This window comes from Manduca sexta, chromosome 27 (genome assembly GCF_014839805.1).
Source record: "Manduca sexta isolate Smith_Timp_Sample1 chromosome 27, JHU_Msex_v1.0, whole genome shotgun sequence".
Classification (NCBI taxonomy): Eukaryota; Metazoa; Arthropoda; class Insecta; order Lepidoptera; family Sphingidae; genus Manduca; species Manduca sexta.
Window position 1 is genome coordinate 3,877,050 of NC_051141.1, and position 17,823 is coordinate 3,894,872.

At 35.1% G+C, this 17,823-nt stretch overlaps 2 protein-coding genes across 2 annotated transcripts in view; one reads left to right on the forward strand and one right to left on the reverse strand.

The window, feature by feature from the left end:
- The window catches only part of LOC115444847 (fibrinogen alpha chain), a 96,316-nt gene extending 89,299 nt beyond the window's left edge, over positions 1–7,017 (forward strand). The window contains exons 4-8 of the mRNA XM_037443809.1: positions 829–960; positions 2,499–2,686; positions 3,697–3,840; positions 5,317–5,441; positions 5,786–7,017. Of these exons, the coding sequence (XP_037299706.1) occupies positions 829–960; positions 2,499–2,686; positions 3,697–3,840; positions 5,317–5,441; positions 5,786–5,877 (681 nt within the window). The 3' untranslated portion in view covers positions 5,878–7,017. The remainder of the gene's footprint in view (positions 1–828; positions 961–2,498; positions 2,687–3,696; positions 3,841–5,316; positions 5,442–5,785) is intronic.
- On the reverse strand, positions 6,752–17,714 carry LOC115444848 (ubiquitin carboxyl-terminal hydrolase isozyme L5). The gene is made up of 8 exons (XM_037443810.1): positions 15,089–17,714; positions 11,209–11,552; positions 10,993–11,099; positions 9,708–9,771; positions 9,306–9,411; positions 9,006–9,233; positions 8,502–8,659; positions 6,752–8,420 (listed from the first exon to the last, which is right to left on the reverse strand). The coding sequence occupies exons 2-8, from the start codon at positions 11,499–11,501 to the stop codon at positions 8,117–8,119; spliced, it is 1,260 nt and encodes a 419-aa protein (XP_037299707.1). The 5' UTR covers positions 11,502–11,552; positions 15,089–17,714; the 3' UTR covers positions 6,752–8,116.
- Positions 17,715–17,823: the final 109 nt, after the last annotated feature.

Genomic DNA, 17,823 nt, shown 5'->3' on the forward strand with positions numbered 1-17,823 from the left:
GCAGACTACCAATGTTTTTAATGATACAAAATTGGCTGCAGTAAATTCAATTCATTATTTTTTGATAATTAATTGATCGCCACCTTAACGCCGGGACTTGCAAAACTGCGCCAGATTTGTGGGCGTGTTTAAGGAGCGGTAAAATGGTTTGTTGCTGTATATTTCAATTAGTCTATCGACTGCATTAATCTTACTACTTACAGCACATAAATAATTTCAACTAGATTAATTAATACGCATTATTAATTTAATAGTAAATATTTTTTTATTTATATAATAACATACATAAGTTTTTTGGTGTGTCTATGTGACTTAAGCCTTATACAGCGCATTCGTAACACCGTTTGTCTTTATGCATATTAAACATGGCGAACTTATTATTCTATGTGCATCGCGAATATAATATTATGTATAACTGCAAGCGAACGTTGCGTAAGCCATTCAGCGCCTACTATCGTAATAAAATGAAATATTATCTGTTTTGTAAGTGTTTTGTACCTACTTAAAATGGAGCGACACTCTGCGAAACATTACGTACGACTTACAAGCAATAGGCGTGTTCTAGATATAAATGTGCAAAAGTCTAATATTGACGTAATAATGAACTCGTCGACGCAATACTAGTGTCTCAGTGAAATGGGTAATACCAGGCTCAATTCTTTCTCGCCAAAAACTTTCATTAGAAGCAAAAGTTACATAAAATAAAAGTCTCCGATGATGCGGCGAATCATATGTGTATTTACATTTACATACAAAATATAACCTTTAAAAATTTTCAATGCGATTGTATATTTTTAAAACATATTTACAATGTAGTTTTGTTTACAGGGATATTCGTGTGTAGACCTGTCGAACGCAGGCATGCGTGAGTCCGGCGTCTACTACCTCCAGATCAGGGGCACCACCTACTGGTTCCTCAAGGTGTATTGTGAGCAGAACATCGCTGACGGTGGATGGACTGTGAGTTTAATTGCCTTATGTAGTTTAAAACAATTTTTTCCTATTTTCGTATTTGATTACTTTGTTGGGGTATAAACTAGTGTTCAAAGAGTTCTGCTGAGTGTCATCACTCAGTGCTATACAAATTTTACGTGCCGCGGCTGATGCTAGCTTATAGGAATATCACCGGCGGCAACGTAGTCGGAATAGTTAGTCATAATGTATATAAGAATGGATATTGCAATGATAGATTAACTGACACATTGCCGAAACGGAGCTCTATATTAATTGAGGCCAGCGGGCCCTATTCCGTCCAGTATTTTGAAAATTCAAAAGTCAATTATCAATCTGAACCTAGCCATTTGGGATATATGGCTATTACGATACTAGGATTAGGATAGATGACTTTACCCCGCCTCCCTTTACGTGCCTTACCGACTTTTAAGAAATCTAGTTTTCTATATCATTTTTTACGCTGTTTTTTAAACCAAAATAAATGGCCGTACTTGAAAAAGGGTGTTAAGTGTTAACTTACTTTTTTTATTGCATTAAATGACGAGACGAGCTTGCCCATCGCCTGATGGTAAGCGACACGACCGTCCATAAACAGTAGAAACACCATCCAAAACCTGGAATTACAAAGTATCGTTTGGTATTTCACTGCGCTCGCCATCCTGTGACATAAGATGTTAGGTCTTATTATGTCCAGTAGTTACACTGGATATAATGCCCATTAAACCAAAACAAAACATTGACATTGCCGTGGTACCCAGGCAGACTCTCATATTTGAGAGACCTACCACCAGTAACTTAGCACATATGTAGATATTTTTTTATAAATTATAGTGCATTGACTAAAGAATAAATTACAGTTAGTCAATACTTACGTCACGGTGCTCATCACTATATCCATGAAATCCTTGATGATTCCCTGACTGTCGCGTTTAAATAACACTTAGAGTGCTATTATACCGACATCGAGAGCCTTTTACACTACATTAGATATGACTTTGATCCTCAGTTTCATAAGCTAAGCTTAATAACTCAATACAAAGCTTGAATAATTTCTTGCAATAGTTTTAACGAATTAATAAATAGGTTCATATGTTTAGAGACGTTTTAAACGGGTAAAATCTCCTTTCTTGGAAAATATTTTTTCAGAGATTTCGGCAAGGTACATTTAGGTATATAATAGAATAGTAACAGCTAATAAAATACCCAAACACTAGGGAATTATAGTCGAAAATTCTTTGATCGTGGTTGTGGCTACAAAAGTATAGACTCTGTCGCGTCGTCCCATTAAGAAATGCTGAAAGATCGTCAAGCTTTAGTTGAAACTTAAAGTTTCTAACGAGAACACATGATGACACCATTGATGAATCATGTAGTGTCTGATAAAAAAGGAATCATAGAGATTTTACATATAAATAATATCACAATTAGCTGTGGCATCTTTAAATATATTTAAGTATTTCTGGACCCCTCGCCTACATTGTAGTTTATATATAATAAATAATTCATATTCCTATTGTAATAAAGACTAACAACCCAAACATCAGGTGATACACCGTCGTGACGATTTCGGCATACCAGCTGAGAACTTCAACCGTGACTGGAGCGACTACAAGAACGGATTCGGCGACCCGAATAAGGAGTTCTGGCTGGGCAACGAGAACATATACATGCTCACCAACAACGATGACTACATGCTGAGAGTTGAGCTTGAAGACTTCGACGGTAATAAGAGGTAAATACTTTTATGACGTCTTTCTGTACCGTGTTGAAGAAGAGTAATATCATCGAAGTATTAATGAATACTTAATAGGTAATTAAAGGTTATAATATCTTAACTCTTCTCTGATATTTCTTGATATTCTGGGATATTGCTACAAATATCTCTTTTTCATGTAAACGAAATCTCGTGATGTCACTCCCGTTCTACGTCAGCAACCCAAATCCATGTTATTTTCCTCTTGAGGACCTAATTTTTGTACCTTACTGAATAGTAGTTCTTACATTGGTTCTGTTTATCAAGATCCCTAGTATGTATCGATACTTTATCAAATATTTATCTTAGGTTCTATAACTGAATGAAACAAGTTTTATTGCGTCTCGCACGCAAATGTCCTTAATTTGACATTAAAACGACGATAATTTTGTTCAGTTCCGTGACCATAAAAAGGCGTAAGTTTGCATATTTAAAGTGATGATACACGAATTCGATCATAGGATATCGTCACAAGTTATATGACAACCAAACGGCTTCCTTTCTAAGCTAAATAGAATTGTTTGTATACTATATATACTTACACTAGTTATGGATAGCTTCGGCTTGTTATACGACACTTATTGGCATAAATTACCGTGTCGGTATTGACAGGTAATCCAATGTTACCAATTCCAAAGTAATTTGTCATAAATTTCCGTGTCAAATCTGATATCCTAATATTAAAGCAAACTATATTGTACCTTGCAACAAAAAGTTTGTAGCGTAGCAGTAGTATTGACATTTACCACTCATATACATGTTTGTATTGAAACTAATTATTCAAATTATTACTTGCATATTTTGTCTGTATAATATCGCTTTAGTTACTATAACAGTTATGGTGTTATATATGTATAAATAATAAATAAATACGTTTTTTGGCAATGATACTATAGATGATTGTATACCTTATCTACATTTAAATCGTTTTCAAGAACGTAGCGATTAATCGAATTTATTTAATATATCTTGATAAAAAATGTTATTAGATACGCGCAGTATTCGCGCTTCAAGATATATTCTGAAGCGGAATACTACAAGCTGGAGATCGACGGGTACGAGGGTAATGCTGGCGACTCTCTGAATGATCCTTGGTATGGTTCCAACAACAGCCCCTTCTCAACTTACAATAGGTGAGTTTATGATATTCATTATATCTTTACTTAAACTACATCCGCGCTGTCAGGTCGCCTCATTTGCGACCTAAGCGTGATGTACCGGTATTCAAAACAAATGTTTCACAATTTAAGTAATTAAATTAAAACCTTCTCCAAATGTCGTTTAAAGTAGAGGTAGACCTTCAGAATTAGAACTGGGTAATTGCCTATTCTTTGTAAAAAAATAATGAATCCTGTGACAGATGTCAAGGTATCTGGTATTGGAGAATGTTAAAAATAGTTGATTTAATATCACACATGAGTAACCACATGTTTGGGTTGATAATTAATACTTAACTAATAATATTTCAAATTCAAATTAACCAATAGCAATATGTTATATATTTTTATTCGTAGTGTTTTAATGTAGTACACTTTATTTTTTTATTTAAAATGTGTATTTCTTTCGATAATTTTTTTTAAACACTGTGAGCTCATTCTGAACCTAAAATTTAAGAGTTGTATATTTGAAAAATGTAGGTAGATATTGTAACTTTGATTTTACGGATGAATAACCCCCCCCGTGACCATGAAGGCTGCAAAGTCTTCGAAACGTCGGAAGAAAATAATAATATAAAAACCGCGATAAAATCCGTAAAATAGTTTTATTTCAATGTCTAACATGTCCGGTAAAAAAATGTACGGTACAATACTTATTTTTATAGAGGCGCTTTCAATGATACCTGTCACAGGGCTCATTCTAAATTTTTAAAGTATAGAGGGTAGATCTCAGAATGAATAGACTAGTAGTATCAGTGTCACTACTATTAAAATCGATTAAAAAAGTGTTTGAATGTCAAATTCCCCCTTCAAACTATGCGTCAACTAGCCATGCGAAGCGGCGCCCATCTTACATACTGCTTACTTTGCATTGATCAAAGCGGGTCGCATTGAAATTTAAATTAAAATATTGCGGCCAATGGTTGCGGCTGTTAGAGATCTAATGTTTGTTTGCTTAGACATAAATATTAGTAAAACTCATCAAAATAGCACAGGAGTTTATAAAGAACTAGGTATCGCTCACAGCTTGCCTCGCGAGGAGCGTTTTCAGCTATAAAAAATCCTAACGATTAATGCTGCACTTGTACGATATTAAAGAAAAACTGGCCTTATATAAAAAAAAAACAAATATTCCATTATTTCACATAGGAGAATATTACCGGTATAAAAAGCGACATATATTTCAATCCCGGACATCAGCCCGTGAGCCGAATTTCATCCAAATCCGTTCAACGGTTTTTGTATTTAGTTCTTCTATCCAAATATTTTCACATTCTCATTTGTAATAAGATAAGAGAAGTTATATGGCATTAGCAACCCCGTGAGTTGCTCGTGATTTCGTAACGTAGTAGTGTTCGAGCCATTTTTGAAAATATTGTCTACCCGTGCTCATGTTGAACAAGTTTTACGCAGAAGTGATACAAGCACTAAGAACCTTGACCGGTGTTGCAGAGACAATGACAGGTCATCACTGAACTGCGCATCGATGTTGAAGGGCGGATGGTGGTGGAAGTCGTGCGGCCGCGGTCTTAATGGCCTTTACCTGCATGACCCGCAAGACCTCACTGCCAGACAAGGTAACAGAACACCCCATATTTTTCCATGAGATCCTTTTTTTCCTCTGATTACTAACTGTTATATGTATACCTACTCATTTTCATATCTTCGTGATTTCATCGAATATTTAAACACGTCATAAAGTTTTGTTGATCAAATTATTTGACGTACTTACCTAGTTAAAGTGATATGTAATTTCTTAAACATGATTAATAGTGATTGTTAGTAATACAGTCAGTGTTACAACGTGTATAATATTGAAGTATTTAAATCACTTATCGATAAACAGTTTATCGACGTTACAAACCAGTATACTTTCCAGAGTGCTGATGTTTGTTTATAACGATACGTACTTACATTCCAGGCATCGTGTGGTTCCGCTGGCGAGGATGGGATTACACGCTCAAGAGAGCGTCCATGATGATCAAGCCCAAAGGCCTGCAGCCGAACACGTGAAAGGCTCGATCGGGCGTTTGGTGCTAATATTGATGCTTCCGTTCGCTCATTACGTGGATTCGACATAATCTTGCCTATAACTAGTATTAGATCTTTTATACCCATTACAGTAAACCCTTTAGGTAAGCATAATGGAATTAATATTGCAAAATAAATTCTATTTGTAAATCCATAACGAATTGTTGGTTGGAAGCCGACGTATGTATACCTACCATCATTTGTAGTTCATAATTATATTAATAGAATTTAAATTGTAGAAAATCGCAAGAAAACAACAATTATGTTGAGTACATAGTATAGTTCCAAAAAATATATTAATTACAAGAATCCGTGTAATGAATGGACATGGACTACTAATCGCTCAAAATACGTACCTATCTCTGTAAATATATTTCCCTTTCATTTACATCACCAATCATGTTGTTCTCCATTGTAAATCGATAGATAATCCCTTTCGTATTGTAAATAACAGATGTTAGAATATATGTTCTATCGAAGTGCCACTCCACACCACAAATTTCATTAATTTATTACTCATTTTATACATGATACATAAAAAAAACTCTCGTTAATTAGGTTTATAATTTAGTTTTAAGGAAAATATGTATTAAGATGTAAATAATAATGGCATACAATGGTCGTTGAAAAGATTATAAACAAATCCACATCCAGTCTTGTACGATTCACTACAAACTTTACATTGCATTAGATGGTTTATTTGAGCTTCAAGAAGATCAATAAATTATCCTAATATCGAACCACATCATTACTACGGCTTAAACTAGACGTCTGAGTACAGCAACGCACATTCCATATAATGCACATACACATAAAATGTACCTGACAAGTTCTATGTAGATGCATAATTTGTACAATTATTTTTAACGTTTATATATCAATGAGACAAGTTAATGAATAGTGTAAAGGCTACATATTATTATATATTACCATGTCACTACATACTAACCACTCACGAGATCACTGTTATAAAGATGTAATGGAGAGCTCTAAGAAATATTCACAAACTATTCGCCAAATGTTCGCCAACTGCTTTTGTGAGATCTGTATGTGATCAGCGCGGCGTCGTGCCGAGCTGTAGCGCGTCATTACTGGTAGACAATAAATTTATGTAATAATTTATCAGAGTTTTATTTTTTATTTATCCATCCACTATCCGGATTCTAACTACTATTACTAAACATAAAAATGCATACTGTATTTAAAATGGTATGCATGCATGAGATATGGAGACAATCAGACCAATTATTATTATATGTTGCCACTAAGTTACTTACTAATAGATAACCCCGTATTTATTTCGGGCACGGGGGTGAAAAAAGGGCTTACACTTACAGCGACCTCACCTAGTGCAGGTCTTTTGTTGAGTTTGGACAGCTTTTATTGCTACCTACAGCCGTCCCTCTATAGAAAGTTTATAGCTACACCAATGCTTAGAGAGTTCCAAACTCGGGGTAATGTTAGACATTTATAATATACGCCCTATCGGCTTTATTATTACATCATAATTATCAAATATGTGCGAATAAACTATGGCATAAAAGCAAGTATTATGGTCAAATACCTGTGCTACGTTTTAAGTGATATTAGAAAATAGTGCGTAATAACACGCATGGGAGAAATTTATCGGTTAGACGTTACAATTTATTTTTAAATTGAAATTTGGCTATTTATTTTTACGCAAATATGTACTAAGCTGTAAGATATCAAAACTCCAAAATACGGTTTTGTGCATACTGAAAAAAATTTAACGATGTGACATGGGTTCCGTTGTACGTCTAAGACAGTAGCTGTCAGAAAGGATACCAGCTTAGTTTCTAATGCAGGAAAAATCAGTCAAGCGAATCTAACTTTACCTTTTAAATACTTAATAATGTTTTTACCCTTATATTATTACACGTAAATTCATTTTGGCATGCTACGAAGGAAACGTATTTCACCTATCCCAAATATAAGGGGCCGTTACACACCCGCCTTTCGTTGAAATAAGCGGATTGAAATGTCCAATATTCCTGCAACCGATCAGAAATCTTTGCAGATCTTTTTTCAGACGAGTTGTCCCTACATTCGTCCGAATGTTGCCCCTGTGGGTCCACTGTTCCATCGTATGCTGACAGTCTTGATCTCTTTATATTAAGTATTAGTCCGTTACAATGGATGCAATGTCCTCGTTGGTAGGGAGTACAAAGGACGGACTCATTTGCGAAATCCGTCAGTTTGTTTACGGTTTCGGAACTTTATACTGATCTAGTTGTTTGCGCAATAACTTCTCCTTCTTCTTCAGCTTGTACAGCGCTAGAAGATACGGGTAATACTTGTGACACGAGTGCGCTTTTTCCAGTCTAAACTTCTGCTCCTTAACCGTCTCGTACTCAATCAGCGTCTTCAAGCGCCGCATTTTAAAATCTTTATTCTTTACATTCAATTCGGACTCGTCCAAAAGACCCATGAGTTCATTTTCATAAACCGTTCGTTTGTCTGACACCACGGCCATGATGGTGAAGAAGATGTTCTTGTCCATGAAGCTGTTGAAAATAATCATGATCAGAATTTATCTGTAGATTTCAAATCACGTTACCATATAATTGGTTAATCTTAGAACTTACAAGCAAATCTTATGCATGATGATAGGTCGGATGAGCTCCAGCCAGTCCTCATCGGGTGATATATGGCCCATATTGAAAGGCATATCTTTAAGGCCGTCCATTTCGTATACACTGTCTCCCTTGGGCATGTACGATATAAAATGGTGTTGAACATCCACCTGCAAACATAAAATTCGTATACATACAGCAATCGCGTAGCTAGGGTTTTTGTCCCCCGGGGCAGACCCAATGTGTTCAAACCGCCTGAAGAATCCGGGCACCCTTGGCGTGATCATTTTTCACGCCCCTTTTTTTCTAGCGAACATTTTTTAAACTCGCAAAAATGTTAATGTTTTAACGGTTTATTTTATGCATATTGCCGTTCCCACTAAAAAATGCTAGCACCCCACCCGTCCCCCAAATACGCATCGCCACTGACTAACAGGGTGTTTTTATATGCATTGTTGATTTTTTAAATAAAAATATTAAATTTGTTAAATTCAATGTCTTTATATGTATATTAACCTTGGCAGAGGTTTGGTTGTCCACCTCCAGTGCATACCGCTCAGCCACAGCATTGTGAGCGTTGCGAATCGCTGTCGCATCTCCGAGGATGATACCGCGCATCAATGGCTCATGTATCGTGCTATAGTTCTTTAGTTTCTTCAATTCTTCGCCCAATTCTACGTCAGGATGGTCAATATTCATCACTATACTGAGCATTGCTTGAGTTGGACACGCATTGTTGACCGCCTGCAATTACATTATTATAAACCATCTATGTGATCTAAAGTTTAAGTAAGTGGTTAAATATTTTAAACCAACCTGTTTAGCAAAGTAAAATGTATCCAAAGCGTCAGTATAGCCTAATTTCGGTAGAGTCGCTACCAAAGGCGGGTGTTTCAATAAGAAGATGAGGCCATGCACAGGTCTGGAAACAAATATTCACACGCAATTGAGGACCAATATTCACAAAGTATTTGTACTTAAATGAAAAATCCCAAAACCTAGTGAAGAAATAATGAACAAATGAAAACACCCAATTGTACTATTTTATTATACCCGTGATATATATAGGCAAATACAAATATAGAATTTTTCCAAATTCAATTTGTTGTGAATTGATTTATTTCCGTCTTCTTTTATATTGTGGCTGTTAATTTTATTTATCGGAGATTTTAACAGTATCAATTTTCAAAACGTGTTCATTAAAAAAAATATATATACCTTATGTTCTGAAAATCACGTTCTTTGACGCTCCATAATTCTTCCATTCGGACTCCTTTGACGCCTGAGAAAAGCAAGAAGCATTGTAGTATAATGAGATTCATGTCAATAATTTTCTGATGCTACAACTACATCAAGTTTCCTCGGCCATGTAGGACTGATTCCAATAAACTATTCCAACCAATAGTTACATGTTACATAAGAATGAACCAATCAAAATAACTCATCTATAATTTCGCTACAAACTGTGGAGTTTATGGGTTATCTGGTATTGGACCACTAATGCTGTATTAGTGTGTTGCCTCTATAACCCCTTCACTTGACTATTAGAAGGTTGCATAAATAAAATTCACCAGAGAAATAATAAAGTCTATATTGTTCACCACTTTTACATTTGTTACTTTAGTTACTACTTAGTACTTAGAATGTGTACGGTACCCAACGGTCTAGTATGGCTTAGCGTGGCGGGTGACGGGAAACGACTGACTACGAATGTCGGGCAGACTCCCGCGCAGCTACAAAATGTACGTTCAGCAAAATATAAATTCCATGCAACATAGTGTGTCCCTACAAAACTTTATTCTGATTAGGAACATATCTTTACTATAATTAGGAAACGGACTTAATATTTCTTTAAATGAGGCGTTAAAATATTATATTACAGCAAAACCACGCTCAAAGGAGTGTATAATTTAAATCGTCGTTAACTGGTCGCATACAGGGTTTAGCATTTAACCCGATAAGACGGTAATGTGGTCGTGATAACAAGCTGTTAAGTTATGTAGTAAGTATAAAATAATAGATGTTCAGCAATAACAAGAAGCTTTCATTTATCACCTTTTATATAAATATAAGTTTAAACAAACTGACACGCCTGTTTTATTATGCGATATTAATATCTGAGATACATACACCTATAACAAAAATGTAAACTTCTATAGTCTTATCAGTGAAATAAATTTAAAAAGGGGAGCAGCAGATAGGTACAGGTACTTACAAACTATTTGTTTATAATATTTATATATATAAAAATGAATCCCTATTTCCCTTGGTCACGCCATCACGCGTTAACGGCTGGACCGATTTTACTATATTTTTTTGGTTGTGTTTGTTATTGTCAGGAGAAGGATTTTATGAAAGAAAAAATTAAGAAAGTTGAGCGGAACGTTAGAAAATTTAAGAAAAGTTTATTTCAGCAACTGACTGAATTCGCGCTGCAAATTCATAGTTGACAGGACATCGTCTGTCGGGTCGACTAGTTAATACATAGAGAAGTTTAAGTTACCTAATTCCTTGAGGAGGGCTGTCAGGACACCAGAATCATTTTCTATTGGACTCCATTCTCCAACTGACAGTGTTTTTCTGTATTCTTTAAGGCTAGCTCGGTCAAAGCTGAAAATCATATCCGTACCATAATACAAGTACTTTAAATTATTTTATCGTCAGCTATATCTTATTGGAGTTGGTATAAAATTTGATATACATTACAAAGACAACTAACCTTTTGTTAGAAGTATTGTTTGTCTCAGGCGCTTGATTCTCTTGTACAACTGAATCCTCCTGAGCATTCGGAGCCTCCTGATCCGTCGGTATCTCCTGAGGTTCCTGAGTTTCCTGAGCGCCATCAGTCTCCTGACTCTCCGCAGCCTCTTGATTTTCCTGAACAGCCGAAGTTTCTGGAGCCTCCTGAGCACCATTGCCCTGAACATCTTCAATTTTCAAAGTCGCCGAGCACTGAGGAACGCTCTCGGATTCTGCAACCGCGTGTGGCTGGATATCCGCAGCGCTCTCCATGTCCAGTTAGCGTTACGTGACTAAGCTTTCGAACAGGCTTCGCTGTTCGATCTGCGAACAATATGATTCCAGTTTGAACCACATGAAGGGAGTACAGTAGTGAATTTCTCCAGAACGCTTCCAATGCCCCTTCGCTGGACGCAATGGTACATTTTTCTCGGAAGTCCAGAGAAATTTCAAAAGTAATCAACGATCAAATTGTACGCTATACTTTTTCTTAGATTTTGAGCTTTGTCCTTACAGACAATTTTAGCAGTTTAATGTTATCTTCATTAACAAAATATAATATGTACTTAATAACAAATGTTTTGGATTGGACTTAAATTCAGATATCGAATTAGAAAATAAAATTAGCCAGAAAATAGAAATGAGACAAAATTAAAATTACATAAATATACGTTAAAACTTTATTTATAATAAAAGTAAAGTGAACATCTTATATTTTTTTCTTTTATACATATATGCAATTCGAGGCTCAAAATGTTTCACGATTGCAAATAGTATAAAAAGTAGTTAAAACACAGTGTAAACTTCATTCTAATTTATATTTTTATGTTTATAAGCACACTAAATATTTATTTGGATTTATTGCCTAATTTTAATGAAACTAACTTTAAATATTCGGAAAATTGTTTCGTAAAGGTATATAAACAGAAATATTTGATTATGTATAATACAAAATGTTAAATAATAAAACCACCAATAAAAAAAAAGTTATGTCTTTAACTTGACATGGCCCCCCATATGTTATTTACGTAAGGATGCATACTATCGATGTGTACGTATTACTTTCTCTTAATAACGCATTGTCAGACGGTTTTATGTCTAAAAAAAGTAATAAAATAGACAAAACATTACAAAATTTGGGCGTGGCCTATAAATATTTAAAATAAAAATTGTATGGAAACAACAAAAAACTCTCTCTCTCTCTCTATCAATAAAAAAATATCAGATATATTATAGTGATTTGTGTAGTATATGACAACAATATAACAACAAATCAGATGAATATTTATTTCAATCGTATTTGTTTGTATAAGAACTTGTGTTAGCCCTTGAGTGGAACACTTCACTTGTATTCAGTAAAATCTTGTGAAAATATAACAATACCCACAAAATAATAAAATTTACCTAAAATTCAATGTCGAACACATTGGGTATGTTCTCGTAATAGTAAAAAAAAAAAAAAATAAAAAAAAAATCACGTCGAATTGATAACCTCCTCCTTTTTTTTGAAGTCGGTTAAAAATAGTGTAGCAGCAGTTTCGTTAACCAAATTTTAAGCATAAGGGCATGCGTTTGATGCGCACCCAGTAAAATATTTATATGGTCTGAATGTGACAGAACTAAAAAATCTAACTCCTTATATGTGTTACGATAAAAGACTTGTAGGTAAATGTGTAATCTTTCCTTACAAGTGTGTGCCTATTGCCCGGCTATTTATAACTATAAAATATACACAAGGATCCGTAAAACTAGATACATATCAGTGTCCAACATTTATTTGGATTGGATTAATGCATTTGGATTTCTTTCTATTACGCGATGTAGAGACTGGAAAATTGCCAAAAAAATCCCGGCCTTGGGTTCGAATCCCGGGTCGGGATAAGTGATATTTGGGTTTTTTTGCTCAGTGTCATACTGGAGTCTGGAATTTGTGACCGATATGGTTATAGAGTCGCCCTCTATCACATCATGGGACGGAACACATTTGTAGAAAAGTGGTGCCCCGGTTGCGCCTCTGTACACCCCTTCGGGGTTAAATGCGTGATGTGTGTTTTAAGGTGTGTATTCTTTGTTTATTATCACTTGCTTTAATGGCGAAGTAATAAATTGTGAGGAGACTTGTACGCCTAAGAAGCTTTCTATAGGAATTTTGAGGATGTGTGAAGTCAACCAATCCGCATTAGGCCTGTGTGGTGTATTAAGGCCTAATTCCTCCCAGTAGTGGAGAAAGGCCGTGCCCAGCGGTGGGACAGCATATAATAGAGGACTGATATTATTTTATTTATTAATAATTTTTTCCGTTAAATTGGCCATTATTGCACAAGGGACATGTTAAGAAAATAAACCCATACCTGTTAGCGCACGGACATGTCTAAAGATAACGATAACTATAGTTTTATATGACACAACGGGACACTCGGACTAAAAATAGTCATTGAAATTAAAGTTCCGGATCCAGATCGCAACGATTTTATTTAGACTGGCGATAACTTATAATTACAAATTTTATACACTCGTTCTGTTTATTCTACGTTGCAAATATAGCAATATAGTGGACACTGATTCGTTTTCGAATTTTGATCGCACTATACACATACACAGTGAATCTATACATAACTATTATGAAAATGCTTTTAGTAAGATTTGTAATGTATTAGAACTTAACTAATGATATAATTCATCTTGATAGTCTACCTTTGATGCCCCTAGCCAGATAATGCCTGCTCACGGGGCCACAAATAATTATGCAGTCCAGGTGTAGCGCATGCGTACTGTTGTACTCAGGTAATGAAAACGGGGTTTTCAAATCGATATATGTAGGTAACAGGGAACTTAATTTATACGTACCTTTAGACAATTAATTAAGAAAACAAAAAATACATGTAATCTAACAGAAATTGGATACACTTTAAATAAAACAACAATTTATAACAGTTATATTTTGATGCTAATAGCCGGAGACAGATCAATAGCCTACCCGTTGCCCCGTTCTGACTAATAACTCTTGCCGCCATTACTCAGCGATTTTTGACATAAGGTACCCAAAGCCCGTTGACTTTATAGGAACGTACTCATTATTTCAGGTCAATATGAGGTAGTTGTATGCAGATTTCTGGATAAATTTGGTAGATGTAAACCATATAAGTAAGAAAACTGCTGAGAAAATCACAAAGTAATTAATTGGATACATAATTTTTTTTCCGTTATTAAGTAACACCTGATATGCATTCAGTTTAGCAAAATGGAGGGAAGGATTATAATCAATACCTAATATTTCGCTGCAGTAATTTGGTTTATTAAAAGGTTTTAATTAAGTAAGTATATGCTAATGCTTATTGTCTATACATTTTAAATCGTAATACAAATGGACAATTTTGCAGAAAGTAACAACTACATATAAGCAGCACATTCGCTTTATTTTCTTGATGCACATAATTAAAAATATACACTTGACAGGTAAATAGAAAAAAAATCCCACTTATAGTCTATACAGGTGCATATACTTAATATAGAACCATACAGAAATGTTCAAACATTACGTTGTTAGTTTTCGTATTTTAAATAATCATCTAATATAAATTAAAATTAATAGGTGCTTATCTGAAATAACTGCATTTTACCTACGCACTTATAAAGTGGTTGCATTACATTTATCGTTGAAAATTTTGGGCTTAACCAGATTTTATTTTATTGAATTTGTTACAATGATTATGGTTTATTAACAGTAAATGTCGCAAGGCAGAATAACTGATGCTTTGCTAGATATATATATTCAGTGCGAATCAAGTAGAACAAAAGAAACAGTTAAAACTCTTGCATAATAAATTTGCATAGCCAATTAATTTCATATAGATACGCACCGAAATATTTTCCTGGTACGAAGCAGGAACACAATCTCAGCAAACAGCACGCCCATACGATGCACCGCAGCACCTCGCAATCAAAAATCAATTCTCAGCTTTTTAATCAGTGTGACCAGTTTCAAATTATAACCAACCCAACTAACTACAGCCAGGCTATAAATTAATTTAGCCTCCGATTGTTTTGGCGGGAAAAGTGCATTTGTCACTAAGTGCCGTCTTGCGTCAGCCGCCAATGTCAATGAGCGCTTTATGTTTGAATCACCCGTTTTACGAGCTAGCGTTAAGCTGCCTGGAACGTTAATAAACATTGAGAAACCGTAGGGGCGAGAGAACGAGAACGAGAATACACCATAGGTAGAAAGTACACCTACATCAGCCTACCAATCAAAACCGGCAGCGAGCATTTTAGACGCATTAGAGATGGCTCCGGGTTTCTTTGCGGAATGTCTAGTTAACCAATAGAACCGTCTGCTCACGGTGTTGCTTAGCGGCCTGTTTCTAACTAGGGGAAGGAGGTAAGGGATGACTTTCAGTGGGAGGCTTCGTCACCAATACTGCCGTCTATCCAGGGGTCGTATTAAGTACGATTAGTACCTATAGCGTACTACGAGCACTACAATAGATACTCAACACCCGTTGAAAATGTTTTTTAGAAAAAATAAATGTGATGGAAATGGAGACTATTTTATTCCATTGACTGTTATTATAATATGGATGCATATTATTTTGTGTCGTAGCATTCAATTCATAAAATATACTTCGCTTTGGCCCGGGGCTCCGCCCCCATAAGAATGTTTTCCTGGATTAACTTTTCCGTTATAAAAGTCACGCTATATATTTTCCCGGATTAAAAAAGTTTAGCCGTTACTTTAGGGGCATGGGGGAAGGGATGCCCCATCCTGGATTCAACATAAGTAGACACATCAATTACGATTAAGATTATCCCAAAGCTTTGGTTTCAATATATTTTATTACTTGCTTATATATTTTTTAAATAGTATTAAAGGGTTAATGATCATGTCATAATAACATTTTTATTCCAGGTTTAACCCAATTTAATCTCGCGTAATATTTGTTCTAGTAAATGAGCTTTCACAGCTAGCTAAAAAACACATCGCGTGTCAACGAAATCAAAAATAGTCCTCGTTACCTAATATGTGCAGGCCGCGATGAGGGTAAGGTAGGTATGTAATCCGCTGATTATAGACTCGATACCAAAAAACGTTCTTTGAAAAATGCTGGTGATCCACATCATACCCTGGTTCAAGCATGACGCATTTACTCTATCAAATTAGTGTTGGATTAATTCTCCAAGAATCAACTGGAGTAGCTCATCGGTCATCGCGTCAGTTTTTTTAATAGTATGTCATCGTTACACCCCAGTAGCCAGACGAGAAGGGATTTCACATAGAACAATAACTTAAGCAATCTGATAGTTAAATCTGAGATTTTTGACATAGACGAATCTACCCAGGTACTAACTTGGCCCGCACTTACACAGCCAATGCGAAAGGGGTGTTTTGTTTTAGTTCTAAAATGAAATTAAAATACGACATACCTATGTGCTACTACACTTTGTAGCGCTTATTTTAGAACCTGGATCTGGTAACCCCACGCGGTCCGGCCTAAACTAATACGCAAAAGGCTTTGACACAGATCGTAAAATGATGTCCAATGGACGGATCATCGGAACGACCGCATTTGAACATAAATAATTATGGTCGCTTGAAAAAAGCTTAAATAAAACAGAGGTAAAACAACAACCTAGTTGACTACGCTCCGTAGTCTCTACGAGAGTTTTACTTACATTCCTTAGTTTTAGGTCTCTACCACAGACTCATAGTGTCATAGAGCAATACAATACAATGGCTCGCCTTGCCAATGACGCTGCACTTTCGAGTGCTTTCGAGGCTCCACCGTCTCCGCTGCACATGCGCAGCAAAGATTTTACCATGCACATTAAATTCGTTATTAGGTTATGAGTTTTTTAAATATTAAGCTAGACTACAAGACTTACTATCCTTAGTCTAGACTTTAGTCTAGGATATTACCTAGGTTTATATTGACAGCCTTAGTCAAAAGTACTAGGTACATACATAAAATTAGTGTAACACATAAAATATTGCAAAAAACGAACCTGTTTATTGAGTAATTTGAGCAGCATTGTTAGCTTTTTTTTTTCATTGAGTAGAGAGAGTATTTTATGTTACCATAAGAATCTACGTGATACGATATTTTTTTTAAATAATTTCAGCTATTTGTTAGTATTCTTTTGACTTCTTAAAACTATGAGAATAAAAAGTAGATTGTTATATCTTAATTATTTTTTAAAATCTCACATTCAACGTATTGTGGATCTAAAAATTCACTACCCAGCGTTTAAAAGTAACTTTTAACATTGTCGCTCAGGTAAACTATAAAAAAAGATTAAATATTTTAGATTTGCACCTTTTTTATTGGGTGTATAATACTTTGAACAAGTATGTATGCTCTTGGTCTACTGTCAGAGATTACAAGACATAATACTATTTTGGGTCCACGTCGCATATATAAAAAAATCTGGAGATTAAATGGCAACCATGTGTACTGGGCAATCGTATCTACTTATTTTAAATTCCGAAAATTAAAAGATAGGTAATAAGTAGAATTTCTATTATATACGGGATCACCACTCTATGGACCGAGATCTTGACCTTAAATATATAATGAACAAAATGAAAAACTATTTATTT

Excerpts from the sequence above, each read along its gene's own strand:
- LOC115444848 (XM_037443810.1), bottom strand. The coding sequence starts at position 11,501 with ATGGAGAGCGCTGCGGATATCCAGCCACACGCGGTTGCAGAATCCGAG. Across the intron at positions 9,772-10,992 it reads AGCCCTCCTCAAGGAATTAG|GCGTCAAAGGAGTCCGAATG; the intron begins GTAACTTAAACT and ends TGCTTTTCTCAG. Across the intron at positions 8,660-9,005 it reads ACAACCAAACCTCTGCCAAG|GTGGATGTTCAACACCATTT; the intron begins GTTAATATACAT and ends TTATGTTTGCAG.